This window comes from Chelonus insularis, unplaced genomic scaffold (genome assembly GCF_013357705.1).
Source record: "Chelonus insularis isolate UGA/USDA-ARS -01 unplaced genomic scaffold, ASM1335770v1 contig_116_pilon, whole genome shotgun sequence".
NCBI classification, from domain to species: Eukaryota; Metazoa; Arthropoda; class Insecta; order Hymenoptera; family Braconidae; genus Chelonus; species Chelonus insularis.
In genome coordinates, this window is record NW_023276357.1 from 887037 (window position 1) to 902360 (window position 15324).

Genomic DNA, 15324 nt, shown 5'->3' on the forward strand with positions numbered 1-15324 from the left:
TTATTTACTGAGTTGTGAAATGTGAGACTGATCGATAGTTGGAAAATACGTCGTTAAATAAAATTGTTTCGAAAAGGTTTATTATAGTAAACTGCGTGTTATAAAATAACGATTGACATGTGAATAAACAATATTGAAAATATTAAAAAATTATATCGAAGATTTATATGCTGATGATCATTAGAATATTATTCTTTATATTAATTATTGAACTCTTTCCATCCATCTGTTCACATGGTCTTTTTCTTTTTTTATATTTTCTTACACTTCCTGTTTGCTCGAATAAATTAATTTTATTTTAATGAACATTGCAACAAATGTTTTACAATCAGAAAATATTCATATCATAATAGAATATCTCAAGAGATGAATCTGAGATTTTTTTAAAAAGTTTTCTGCTCCAAAAATCTTTTTATCTTGATATCACTGCTACATAGTGATTGATTCAAAATGAGTATCTTAAACCGGGTTTAAGTAATATCAATATAAAGTGATTTTAGCTTTCAACCAATTATATAGACAGCTTATCAGTTTGGTGAAACGGGCGAGAAAAAGATCAAATTTGGTTCCCAGTAATCACAACTCGTTCGCAAACAAAGAACTTCTCTAGGAATCTTCTCTCCTTCGGCCTTCAGACAGACACATTGATTTCTACCGACGTTTCACCGGCACACGGCGACGTGTTACGTATATAAAAAAAATTTACACGGTCATGGATTTGTCTGTAGCATATTTAGTTAAATGAATATATCTATATATAGTGACAAAAAAAATATAGAACTTATTAATGACATTTAAATGGCTAATTTTTTATTTATAGATGCACAACATGACATATTGTCATCTGAATTATCCTGTTTGATGTTTAAATATATTTTGGCCAGTCAATACTCATATGCTTATATTCACTTTGTTGTAATTCATGAATAATAACAAGATGAGATCATTTTCATGCTTCTCACTTTTTACATTCTCTTAACAATAATTATGTGTCTAGAATTTTCATACACAAAATTAACCAAGTTTTCTCTTCTATGCAAAAATGAATTTTTTCTTGGTATTGTTGACAAAAATCATTCATGAACTGCATATGGAAGTTATGTAAAATAGTTTTGTCCAATTTAATTATTAAGTATTTTTTTTTTTAACTTTCGAATGCTGAAAAAAAATTAAATGTTAATGTTGTTTGAATGAATAAATTTAAAAGAATTAAAATCGAGTTTTCAATATCAAAATCAAAAATATTATTATTAAAATTACTAAATTAAGTAATGAATTATTATCAAAAAAATTATCATCAGTGTTTTTAAAAAAATTATCCGGAAATTACTTTTTTCGTATTTCCCATCGCTCTGTAATGAATAAAAAAACTAGGGAAACAAGAACCCCTTATTTTTTGCTGCATTACTAGAAGCTCGTGAACTTTAAACTCAATTCGTATAAAATAAGTCAAACATTCAAACTATATTTCTCCCTTCCATCAAATTTATCTCCAAAATTTTCCCACAGTAATTGGAATTGAGTTATAAGCTTTTGAAAGAAAATTTAACTTAATGCGTTCTTTTAATTTGACAAGAAAAGATGTTTTAATCTTGAACAAAGTATTGGAACAAAATTTTCTCTTTTACCATTTCCATCAACATACTTGTAACAAAGAGTATTCAAAAAAATTCACTTGGGGTAAGGTAGTGGCGTAAAACTACTAAACGCACGTGTCTCTAAAAACCTTGGCCTCATTTTAGGTGCTCATGTAATGCGTATAGAGACGTTGGTATGAAATAGAACATCAAACAGTTGTTAAAATAAACCATTAGAATGTTTGGTCAAAATATCATAGAAAAAGACCGATTTCATTATGTCAAAAAGTCAAAATGAATAAAAACAAATATTTAACAAATACTTGGAATTATTCTACCAGCCAATTAGACTTAATAAGTTCTGATAAATATTGTCAGGTATAAATCCAATCTCATTGGTCTTATTTGAAGATTATTATGATTTATTTGATAATTATTGGACCAAATATCTGTGAATTATCGTGAAATAAAGTATCTCAATTGAAAGTGAATGAGAAAAAAGTAAACGTAAAGGAAAAAATACTGAGAAGAATGAATCTCAATTATGAATGACGATAAAGATGTGTATCTTTCGGTTACTATATTACATTGTATTCTTTAAATATCCTATAAAGTGGTATTTGTTGAACGAGTTGAGGAGGTCACGTATTCACATGGATAAATGGACGTGAGAAAAAGTCCCAGACACGCCTGACTACTTGAAAGAGATTCTTCTGAATATATATATAGCAGAAGAAACAGATAAAACAAAAAAGTAAAATCAAAAATAAGGGTAAAAATGTTAAAAATGGAAATCATTTAAATTTCAATTGGCTTTCTTAATTATTCGTGAAATTTTTTGACGACAAAGAAATTATTTTTAAATATTTAGTCATTTTTTTTAAATCTCAAAACATTTTTTAATTGATCAATCAGTGGCATTAATATTTTATTGATTTGTCACCTTTTATCTGAGATTGTTATTAGCAGATAAAAAATAATAAATAAATATAAAAATTCTTGTACAATTATCTTTTAAATTGCTTATGTATTACTACATAATTATCTTCAAGTAGTAACTATTTATAATTATTCAAAATGAAAAAAAAATTACTACTGAAATTGGAGCCTCATTTATAAATAATTACTTTTTAATTAAATTAAATTAAACAATGAAGAAGTTGTGTAAAAATATTTAAAATAAATTTACTATTAATTTTAATAATAAATAAAAAATAATCTTCACACTTTTTTTCTTTTAATAACATGCTGATATTTTTTACAGGAAGTACTGAATGAAAGATTAGATCGAAGAGTAGATTCGATGGTGGAAGCTGGCTTAGTGCAGGAGCTCTTGGACTTTCATGAGCGATATAATGAACAAAGGATTAACGAAAATTCGTAAGTAATTTTACTAAAATTTTATCTCAAATAATTAAGTGAATATATGATTAAATCCATCATGATGTCTGTAGAATTCACAATAAGAAATGATTTTTCCAATTCTACTCATACATGAAGAAATCAAAATTCGTTTGTTGGATTATTGAATCTTTTATGATGGACTGTAATTTCATATACCAACAATGAAGCATCATAACGTGTGCACGTATCAACATCAGTACGTACGCAGACCACACAATCGCATTCCGGTTTTCTTTGAATTCACGTTCGTAAATCTCCGGTCTCACACGTGATTTGCGTCTATTGGATAGCTTCCGGAAATTATGCATGCCTAGTCTCTTAATCGTAAAGATTTGTAAACATCAGTTGATGATGAAGTCAAGTTACTTGGATATTCAATATAATTATTATAAATTAAGTCAAATCTTAACTGTGAATTGTTTCAAGTCGAGTAGATCATTCTTTTGGTGATTAAATCAGTTATAAACTTATCAAATAGCTTGATCAAAATGATAATAATTAATTTCGTGCAAAATATTTTAGTAAATTATCAAATGTTATAATGTCGATACTCAGAAGTATAACACTGAATCAGATTTGAGATTAAGGATTGACTGTTGAGTATTATTTTATTAAGTTTTATCGGTGATATGACAATTGCTTTAAATGACATATATATTTTATCCAAACGACACGTGTAAGAATGATATGTCTAGGGTGTTGCGTAATAAACGACTAATCTTAAAAAATTTTTAACTTATGTTGGAATGACATCAGTTTGAATATTTAAGAGTTTATTCCTTATAAAGGATAAAAAAAAGATAATTATAATGAAAGAGTGATAATTTTTTTCTAATTTGACTAATAATTGTTTGTTATCTGTTAGGCTGTAATTATTCTGAAACAATCTCCATTTCAATATTGAAAGTTCATTGACATCTTCATTTTAGCATGCGAATTTGAAACATGTGGTTTTTATTTAACCATTGATTTATACATTGAGATTTGAGCAATTTGAATACGAATTATTTATTAAATTTGATGAATTATTTTATGCTAAATATTAAGTGTTCAGACAAAAATTTTATTTTTTATTTTAAATGTATTATCTATTTTCAATATTTAGCTTAGTCTGTGAAATATACTCCAAAAGTTAAAATTTAATACAAACATTTCGTAACTTCTTTTATTATCAATATTTTAAATCAAATAATTTATTTATTTATGACAATATTTTTTATCATTATGTTCCTGTACATTACTCTAGCAGCATCACTTATTTACATTATTAATTTAAAATAATAGTTTTCAATAAAAGATAGTATTATTAGTTTATGATACAAGTTTAGTATTTTTCATAGAAATTTTTATAAATGATAAAATAAAAGATAAAGACCAATATTCCCCGAATTATGATAATTGCATTTTAAGTCAAATAATACCGACAGAAGGATTGTTCCTCTTAGAACTAGCTGTTGTAAATGTAATAAAGTTTGCTTCATTTTTTTAATCTTTGGAAATAAAAAATCGAGACTTTCAAATACACAAACTTTTTTCCTTTTTTTCGCATAAAATTATGTAATCATAATTTATAATAATATTTATGTAAATTAAATTCATGAATTACTAAAAGTTACCATGGAGATGATTAATTATTATTAAATAATATAAATTGACAAAGATTTTTCAGCTTAAAGAAATGAATTGTGAAATATTGGAAGAAAATGTTAAAAGACATTAAATACTATAAGTAAAGAGATGCTAAATTATCTGTCTGAAAAAAGACTGGGGCGCTATGCCAGACGCGTATCTTGTTGATTTTGCTTCTCAAGGAATTATTTCCTTTTTTCGTATTTTATGGTTGGGGGACACACCCACTTGAGCCAGACTTCATCAAATACCTTTTTTGTATATCTCACGATGCGACAACTCTAACAGAAAAACGGACGATGAGACAACAAGATAAAATAAAGGGAAAAAGAATGAATATTAAGTGCATTTTGCAACTGATCTTGTCCTTCGTTTAAATGTCCTGTGGAGACGGTTTGACCAGAAGTGTGGATATAATTATAAATAATAATTATCATACATTTTACGAGAACTGCTATCAAGACATGCGATAGGCTCAAGTTAATGTTAATATATATTTTGTGTATTACGTGCAAACGTTAATTCATTAAATTTACTTGTCTGTATAGTCGTTTGAATGATAAAGTAAATACAGAATCATTATTTGACTATTTTTCTAAAAACTGAATATATTGATGTTTCATTTAAATGTCATTTAAATAGAATATTTAAATCAATTGTCATTCTATTAACAACTATTTTTCATTTTTTAATCTTGAAATCAGTTATTTTCGTAATTTAAAATAATTTCAGGTAAATTCTATAACATATTTCATTATTACAGTCTTGTTTCAATTTTTTCTCATTGTTTATCTCCAATTTATATATTACATCTAGATAGACAGCTGATTAAAATTGATTAGTAATGAAATCAAATGACTTATTCAAAATTCGACCGTAATATTTTTAATAAACTGATAAAATGTATGTTACTATGCAAATTAACTGTAACATTCATCTATCAATATTTACTTTTTATCACTTGGGAGATAAGAAAAATTTGGATGTCAATTAAGAGTTAATAAATATGAATTTTAATCACTTACTAAATTTTAAAATCATCTTGAAACAATAAAACAATTGATTATTTTTAATCAAAATTGATGGTGCATCAATTACTTATTGCAATCAACAAATTGGTTAGTGTAATGATAATGATTCATTTACACGGGAGAAAAGTAAATAATATTTAATTAAAAGCCAGTATATAACAATAAATATAGAAAAATATAAAATGTAATAGCCAACTTCAATAAGAATTATTCGACAATAATAGTTAATCTAATTTCTAGATTGACTCCAAGATAATTGATTTAGGCTATTTGTATCATAATTCATCATCTTCGATAAGTAATCAGGAAAAAAATGCTTCAGTGGTTGATTGGTTAGTGTGTTAGTTTAGCACCTAGCCAGTCACGGGTTCCAATTGTTGATAGGAAGAATCTTTACAACAATTTTGAGGAAGAGTCTATTGATACAGGTTTCTTATTACAGTATTTCTGCTTTATGGTAGAAATTGAATGTAGTTTAGGATAAAGAAATTGTTAACTGCAGACCTAACCTAATGAATAGCTACATCAGGAGTAGACTTAATTAAAAAAATGGTCTTTTCAGTAGGTAAAATAGCAAAGAAAGATTGATAGACAGGTTGTTAGTTAGGAAAGAAGAGACTGCAAAAATCCCAGTGGGGGGTAGACATTGGAAAAATACGAAATATGATAAGTAATCAGGGTATCTGACGTCAAAATCATCTGATCTAGTCTCCACGTGTCTTATCTTAACATAAAAAAAATTTAACCATTTCTGTCGATGACCTTAAAGACATTTGGACTTTTGATTATTATATACTTGTATAAATCTCTATATTCTGAAGAGATCACATATTTTACTTTCACTTTATGTAATACTTTTGTAGCACATTGAAACTTGCCCATTCGCTTTTGATAAATGATAGCAATTGATACATACAACAATTCTATTTGCAGTATCATGAAAATGGTGAAATTCAGAATTAGAACAAGTAACGTTTTTTTTCTATTTCCGGCTTTTATTGCTTATGAGATATTGAAAGTATTTTTAGAATTACTATCCCAAATAGCAATAAAAATCTGCATCTATTATTTCCATGACGTCAATGACATATATGAATGAAGAGATTGACACAAATGTCCATGTACTTGACAGTATTTCAATCATGATGATATTAATATGGATTAAAATATTTTATAGTACAGTGGAAAATGAATTTGATAATAATGCGACAGTTTTATTATTATCTACCAGATCTCATCAGTGATTATTCAGTCAGAATAGTTAACATGGCGACAGAAGTTTTCCATGCTTTATCGATAAATTTATAAAATTTTAACTATATCTGTATACTGTATAAAATGCATCACAAATCTTTAAATACATTACCTGTATATATTGACTCAGTAATTATATTTAATTAGTATTATTTATCATTGGAACAGTATAATTTTTGTTATATTGTGAGCTATAGATTATAGAACAAGTTTAATTATAAAAAAAAAAGTTTTTCCTTAAACTATCATGTTCAGTACGATCTATAATTTTATTTTATTTATATGTATTTATTGCATTAAATACCATTTTCATTGTCATAAAAACAAACTATTCATGTACTTATGGCATGCTATAAAACAAGTGATAGCATACAAACCAAGTAATACTATACCAGTTATATGATTTTCTCCGCTTTCTTCTTTCTCTTTCCCTTGCGGGCTTTTATTTCCTATTCCTTCATGAATTTTTCTCTCCCTATCTATAGCTTATGAAGCCTTTTAACACTATGCATGCAACGAGCCTACGTTTGACTAGTAGTTATCAACCAAACCGGTTGAGAAAATAAAACTGGTTGATAAGAAAAATTGTATAATAAACAGGTGAAACGATAATGATGGAAGTTTTCAGATATTTATTTTTATTAATATTTTCATATTAAATTTGCTTCATTTTAACATCACATATTAATCAATTTAATAACTCACAGAATATGTAATTCAAAGAATTTATTGATAATTTTGTTTTACACAAGTTTAAAATTACCACTAGCTTGAAATATTATTTAAATACATCCATTAAAGAGTATCAAAGAGTTCCTGTTCTAATTTTTGAAAAGAACAATTAATTATAAATAACTGTAGATTTATTAATGAGACTACTTATTTATGTATTTAATTATCTGAGATTTATTGAAACGAAAATAAATTGTTTACAATTCTTGATAGTATTGCAAGAGAAAATTGTCTTGAAACAGTTAGACTTAACTAGAACTTAAGATGAATTGATCAGTAATATCATAAATGTTTACGTTTCAGGTTACCCGATTATACGAAAGGTATCTTTCAATCAATTGGATTCAAAGAGTTTCACAATTATTTGATTTTACCGAAGGATGAGAGAAATAGCAAAAAGGTATATAAAAGTTTTCCAATAAGTTACTATATTCACTATCCTATCAGATCTTTTCTCAATACTTGATTACAATATAACAAATTTACATTATTTCTCTACCTTCTATAAATTCAACAAGATCGATGATTGCATCAATGAACTTGAAATTAATTAAACTTTTTTTTATTCTTATTTGTGCTGGGTATATTTTGCTGAACATCCTTCATATGTTTTATTCATTAACTAATCATTGCGCAATTGATATGATGTAATAAATTTTACTAGTTTTTGTCCGAAGATGAATGCATGATAAAATGAAATTTAAAGTTCTTGATTTTACTATTAAATTTCTCGCAAATTATTCATTTATCAATATAATTTATGATAATATTGTTATAATTATAGAAAGTTATTAACTTCCAAATTATTTGAAGTGAAAGAAATAATTAAATGTTATTCAAAAATGACCTAAAACATTATAATGTCAATCGATAAACAAATTTGATTGAAAAAAATAATTTTTTTTTCTCAGAAAACATTGCATGTTAAAATGCAATATCAGTTATAGTGCATCATGTGTTGAAACTAAATATGTAATTGACTTTTCTACTTCTTTTTGTCATTATTGATTACTCAACTTGTTCCTGACGATTCATTGGAAAATAAAGAAAATTAAATCAGTTAAATATATTACACTTTTATGTATTTAAAAAAAATCAACAAGTTGATTTAAAAATATGTACTTTACAGGGAGAAGATCTTTTAAAACAAGGAATCAACGATCTCAAATTAGTGACAAAAAGATATGCTAAAAGACAGATAAGATGGATCATGAATCGATTTTTAAAAAGACGGGATAGACAGGTATATGAATATTAATTTCATAAGCAATATAATTTATTATGCAACTTATAAATATTGAATGTATGATTTTTATCCATAATGATGATAGTAAAATTTGAATATTGTCTCTTAAAAGTTGCCGCCAATCTACAGTTTAGATTGCACGAATGTTGAAGAATGGAATTCCAAAGTGCTTGAACCGGCTATGGCAATTATAGATGCAAACATAAAAGGTGACGCACCAATTCAAAAATCTCTTAATGAAGATGTTCAATGTTGGAAATCTACTGATAGTAGTAATGAAGTTACACATTGGTGTGAGGTAAAATTTTATTTATTTTTATGTTTTACTTTGAAGATAAAAAAACTTTTATCAGTTGAAGTTTCTACTATTTTATTAATTTAATTTTTGATATAAAATGGATTTATTAATTGTAAAAGTATTATATAAATTATTAAGGTCAGCGAAATTTTAATTTAAGTTTTTTTTTGAAATAACATAAACCTTCTTTTCATATATTTTGCATTCTTATCTTTGATTATTGTGTCAACAGACTTTAATTGTTTTTTATTATTTGTAATTTACAGTTTTGATCATAAAAATTCATTTATATGTTTATACTTAACAACCAAAGTTCACTCTGAGTATTTTTGTACTTTATGCTTTATAGTATTTTTAAACATTCCTAATTAAATATCATAATTCTACTAATCATTTCTGATTAGGCTAGTTTATTAATCATTCATTCAAAAATAATTATATAACACTATAAATTCGGTCATAAAATTTTATAAAATCATAAAGAATAAATAAAAATGTATAGGGAAAAGACAATAAGAGATGTGATATTTAATTAATAAATATAGAGATTGATTTTTTTTTTAATGATACTTGAGAACTTGGAAATTTATAACATACATAAATTAAGAGAAAAAATATTCAATTAATCATTCAATTTCTGTTGGCAGACTTGCGAGAAAGTTTTGATCGGCGAAGGGCAGTTTAAATCTCACATCAATGGTGCCAGACATAAAAGAATGAAAAGGAAGAGAGAAAAATCTGAAGATTTACCAATTGATAGAAGAATAAAAATATTAAATAATTAGTATAAGTTATTTATAATGCCTCATTAGTGATAAGGAAAATAATAATGATAAAAGAACAATTATAAGCAGTAAGATATTTTTTATTTATCAAATGTTTGATAATCAGATGAGATTAATGGGTTGTAATCTTATAACAATGATACAAAGATTTGGAAAAACTTTGGAAAATTCATTGACAGAATATTTTACGTAGATTTACAATTAAAAAAAATTTAATGTGACATATAACTTATTCGTGTAAAAAATTATATTAATATAAAACTTGTCAAAACATGAGTATCAAATATGTCAAATATTTAAGTTTCAAAATTAAAGAGATACTAATTCTATTTTTGGCTAAATTATAAAAAAGCGTCAATATTTTGAAACGCCAACTTAATTACGCTTAAATAAAAAAGTTAAAACAAAGATATCATAACTATTTTATAAATAAAGAACATTAAAAAAATGCATACAAACTACTGTTGCTATTGTTTTGTTATTATGCAAAATAAGTTGAATATTTAGAATTATAACTGCATCATTTTTATCTTTAAATCGGTGAGGGTTTGTGCATTAACTAATGCACAAACAACAAAAGCGATGCGATTCATATGTGGTAGTAAATCCGAAGATACGTTTGAGAGAATATTGAAATCCACTATGCGTTGTTTTAATGTCCCAATATAATCGAGTACTTCGTCACAGTGATTAGACGATTCTTTAGTACATATAATCACATCTCTTGGATCGACTAAATCAAGTAGACCAGAATTCTCTGTTACAAAAGAATTCTCTGTTGTTCCAGCATAACACTTCGAGACAAAGCAAATGACACCAGTCGGTGAAATTCCAACTAAAAATTTAGCTGTGCTTTGGCCTTGAAATAATGATATGTCTTGATTGTCCTTGATTTTAGTGGTTATATACTCCTTAATAACACGAGCATTAGGATGATACTTATCAAATACTGGTGGTAATGAAGACTTTACTAATTCCCTCGTAGGCCAATGAATGAAACCGTGCAATACAGACCAAAGAGAATTTAACACTTCAACAAAAATTTCGTATACAGTATTTACATCAATTTCAAACATAATATGAAGATTATGAAAGGATTCGTTTCTTCGGAGTTTTATTAAAGTTAGTAGCAACTTATTTGGCATACTCAGTCTCGTATCTCTGTAATTTTGCATAGATGATACAATATAATCAAATGTCATAAATGATAAACCGGTAAGTTCAACGAGTTCCTGCTCATGTACTATTCTTTCAATTCCGAATTTACCAGAACCACAAGCTTCATTTATGCTACGATGAAGCTCAGCTTTAAGTCCAACTTCCATGAGATGTTGGGTAATCTCAAAACTTGGTTGATATGTAAAACTATATATCTGATTTATCGAGTCCATTTTTTTCGAAAGGTCTTCGTTAAATATTTCTGTTACACAAATTTTATAAGCTTTGACACTTGAATTTTTCTTGTTATCGGAACTATGATGATATGGCAGATCGTGTTCTTGATCAATCTCTTATCTTTTCTTAATTTTTGACGATTATTTGATTGAATATCAGAAAAAATAGTTGATACATACGATAGCTTATTTGGATGCCTTCTTGGATATTATTTATGAAGTGCCCACTATGAACTCCTACTTTCGGAAGTGGTTGTCAATGTTTTAACTGCCTGAAATAATGATTTTTCAGGTAAATCAAGAATTTTATTTATTATTAAAAAAAAAACTTACTTTTATTCTTAAATTACACTCATCTGAAGTTTATTCTTCTTTGTTTTCCATGGTACGTGGACACTTGCTGGAGAACGCAAGTAAGAAGAACTCGGTAGACTTTTCTCACTAGTATTTGAAAGTGTATTTGAGCAACCGTTAATCCAAGCTTGACAAGACCATGATATAATAAATACTGAATAGAGTTCGAGAATTAAACGTATTGGTAAACAGAGATTAACCGTTCAAGTTTATACATTTGAAATTTCTGTTTACCAAACAATCTCAAGTTGGCATGTAGGTTTATTATGAAATTATTCATATTTATGTATATTGCTACCTTTCTACGAGTATATATTTTTAAAACTATTATATCTAAAGTTTTTGACATTTTTATCCTGAAAACTTGCAAATAACTATTTTTATTAACAATTTAATGCAATTCAAGAAGGCTTTGAAGACCACCTGCCAAAAAATTTGAATATAGAGTTACCATTGAATGGTAACAAAATATTTTACGTATCGTTTGTGTTACAAGCCAGCAGATGGCGTTGTGTGTATCAATTTCCAACGCACCGAAGTTCCAAGAAAAAGCAAAGCTATCCAAGATGGCGAAACAGTCGGAGAATAACGGACAACACGCTTCAAATTTGATGTTCAGACGCTTATGATTCTCCTCCAATTATTTAAATAATCTCCACAATAAAAATGGCATTGTTAAATGTAAGTAATACACACATATTTAATTTAAGATATTAATCTACTCGTTTATTGATTTGGAAAAATCAACTTTCTATAACAAAGCGTCAACGCTTCTTTAGCGATAAGAGAATAGTACATACAAATGATGTAAACTTAAAAGAAAATAATGAAAATATTTATTATACAGTTGAAATAAAAAAAAATTTTTTCACTAATTGAATATTAAGTATGAACGGAGTTTTCTGAAATAGAAAACGAGAATATTTCCAATTGTCATATTACAACAGGTTAATCCTACTCATTGTGTAACTGAACAATCGGTCCTATTAGTGTGATAGTTGTTTGTTGGTAGCCAAAGTATCTAGATACTATGTTTGTTATAAAATTTGTTAGTTCAATGAGTATTCTCGCATCATAAATATGAAATTAATTCGCTCAATAATATGTTTATTGTAACTGTACATGTTATATACAAATACACATGTAAGTTGATTTCAAATACGATATTGATGAGAGATATTTACATGGATGGACAAGACCACCCAATACACCAACATTGCTGGTAATTAAGTTTATTGATTATTTATTCATTAATTAATTTAGAATTTTTTTAGCCATGATTTTTTCACTTGTTTTTTTTCTGTTTCAGTATAAAAAAACAAAAGTCCATCTAATGAGTATTCCAACAACTTGTTTTTGCATTTTTATTTATTTTGCACATTTAATAATAGTATTTGGAATTGACAAGCGTTTCATTGTTACCGTTATGCAACGTAAGGTCTGAACCTACGGAGTGTGAATGTGGGAACCCCCTGGGTCGGCAAAACCATGTAGCTCCTATGAAAAAGCTTTATGATTGGCGTCGTATTCACGCATCGCCTACTTGATTATTTGACGATTTCAATTAACACCGTAGACGAGCTTTTGTAAAACTGACGAACCCGACTGTTGTATGTTAGCGACACTTTTATAATGACTTTATCTTCGAAAATAATTTTTTATTATTTATTCCAACATGTCTATTACATTTCTATATTCTATCTATAATTAAAAATTACATGAAAGAAATTAATGGATAAATAATAAATAATAATATAAAGTATTGATGAACATATGAAACAATGTGTGTATACACTATTTATGTTTGCAGAATATTTTTAATGATCTTTTATCAATTCATTCATAGATTATTTATTTTATTTTTTTTTCTTGTAATAAATTAGCATTCTAGTAACCTATGACACTGAAAAGTATAAATAGCTATGATTGAAAGTAGTGATGTCTATTAATATATTAACAATAAATATAGATCATAGCTTTTATTGACTCATCTAAGATAATTTGCACAAAAAAAAAACAATACATACAATAATATTATTGATGACTCTTACATCATGTTGTCTTGATAAATATATAACTCTTAATAATAAACATTACATTCAAAATTAAGATTAATTATTACGTCAATTAGATTACTCATCTATATTATGACCGATCTATATCATCATCATCTATTATTGTTTTCATTTTAAAAAATTACTTTTCATGATGAATTAAAGATCAGAATACTTAAAAAATTGTTATGTATATAAACTATTGAATTATTTTTATGAAAATCCTCTACACACATTGTTAACATATTTTTCAAAGAATATTTACGACTTTGGCTAATTCAACAATATATACTATTTGCTTTCTCTGATTCTCCCTCTTCGAATAGTAGTGTTCAGTTAAGCTTTCGAGCTTATGCGAGCGTGCCCGGCTTCACGACTACAAACGAGCTTAAGCTCAACAGCGAGCTAAAGCTCATAGCGTAACTAAACGAAAACGAAGTGAAATATTTTACTTCTATTTTTCTGTGTTATCTACATTTTTTTCAAACTAAGTCAGTTTGTAGTTAAAAAATAAAAAAATATCACGTTCATTGAAAAATAAAAAGCAATACATATTACCGTTTTTGCAGAATGATTTTGTTAGTTCTTTATTTTACATCCAACGTTAAATAAAGAAAAAAGTCATTTTGTTAAAATTTTTTCAAATGAAGCCAATTTTAAATACTTCAAAAAAAAATTTTACAAGCTCTCAGTTTTTTTTTTAAAAAAAAATATTTGATAATTGAAAAGTTTTTATTCGTTTAGAAATAATTTTATTACATTTTCATTGATATGAAATGAATATCAATTAAACCAAAAATAGTATGATTAATATTGATTATTTTAATATTATAAAAAATAGAAATAATTATAGTCTATTGTTCAAGTGTTGCTTCAGAATAGACTATGATGACTTTATTACTGCATTTTATGATCTATTCAATCATTAAAAATATCATATCATACTCATTCTCTAGAGGTGAGTTAATACATTGGAGCATCGATAAAATTGTAAATAAGGCCATGGCACATAGAAACGTGCAGATAAATAATTACAACAATTAATTCTTTTTAACCAAGCTTTATAAATTTTTCCTTTTAATTTATTCAATTGAATATCCAGTATAGTAGATTAGTGTTTGTAAATAAAGTACTATCCTCTATCGCTTAAAGACGTATAGACTTTGTTTGTGGCCGTAAATCCGAATCATTAAGTCTGTGATTTAGAGAAACCCTACGATTTATTCGAAAAGTTTATTCTTTCCACTTTGGATTAATTTTTATTTCTACTTTAAAGTGCATTTGTGTATAGTTTAAATTCCTAATGAATAAAAAATAAGTAATAAATATTTAATAGATGTAATGCGTTGAATATTTTATTGAAAAGCATGACTATGAAAGTAGCATGCATCATGTCAGATGTTTAAGTACTATCGTAAAATATACTAATGTGCTATGTGAGTAAATGAATTCACTTAATACTTTACAACTGATATATAAAATAGATAAAATATGTAAAGGACGTAACGTCTTGATAAGTTGACACTGCTTCCGCTCTTTCATTCATTATACTCAATATTTATATTG

The 15324-nt window shown here is 26.5% G+C and overlaps 3 protein-coding genes across 20 annotated transcripts in view; 2 read left to right on the forward strand and 1 right to left on the reverse strand.

The window, feature by feature from the left end:
* The window catches only part of LOC118074586 (tRNA dimethylallyltransferase), a 49880-nt gene extending 39723 nt beyond the window's left edge, over positions 1 to 10157 (forward strand). For all 4 annotated transcript variants that reach the window (XM_035095938.1, XM_035095909.1, XM_035095920.1 and 1 more), the window contains exons 5-9: positions 2842 to 2957; positions 7931 to 8027; positions 8757 to 8870; positions 8986 to 9171; positions 9819 to 10157. In XM_035095938.1, the coding sequence (XP_034951829.1) occupies positions 2842 to 2957; positions 7931 to 8027; positions 8757 to 8870; positions 8986 to 9171; positions 9819 to 9956 (651 nt within the window). In that variant the 3' untranslated portion in view covers positions 9957 to 10157. The remainder of the gene's footprint in view (positions 1 to 2841; positions 2958 to 7930; positions 8028 to 8756; positions 8871 to 8985; positions 9172 to 9818) is intronic.
* Positions 10158 to 10302: 145 nt separating this feature from the next.
* Camp (Cathelicidin-like antimicrobial protein) lies at positions 10303 to 11840 on the reverse strand. Its single transcript, XM_035095954.1, has 2 exons — positions 11684 to 11840; positions 10303 to 11622 (listed from the first exon to the last, which is right to left on the reverse strand). The coding sequence occupies exon 2, from the start codon at positions 11345 to 11347 to the stop codon at positions 10466 to 10468; it is 882 nt and encodes a 293-aa protein (XP_034951845.1). The 5' UTR covers positions 11348 to 11622; positions 11684 to 11840; the 3' UTR covers positions 10303 to 10465.
* Positions 11841 to 12276: 436 nt separating this feature from the next.
* Mp (Multiplexin) overlaps positions 12277 to 15324 on the forward strand; it is a 100338-nt gene continuing 97290 nt past the window's right edge. For 14 of the 15 annotated variants that reach the window (XM_035095183.1, XM_035095219.1, XM_035095199.1 and 11 more), the window contains exon 1: positions 12277 to 12385. The gene's annotated coding sequence lies outside the window, so the exon portion shown is untranslated. Of the gene's footprint in view, positions 12386 to 15110; positions 15195 to 15324 lie in introns of those variants that run through there. The other variant, XM_035095191.1, reaches the window with a different exon arrangement.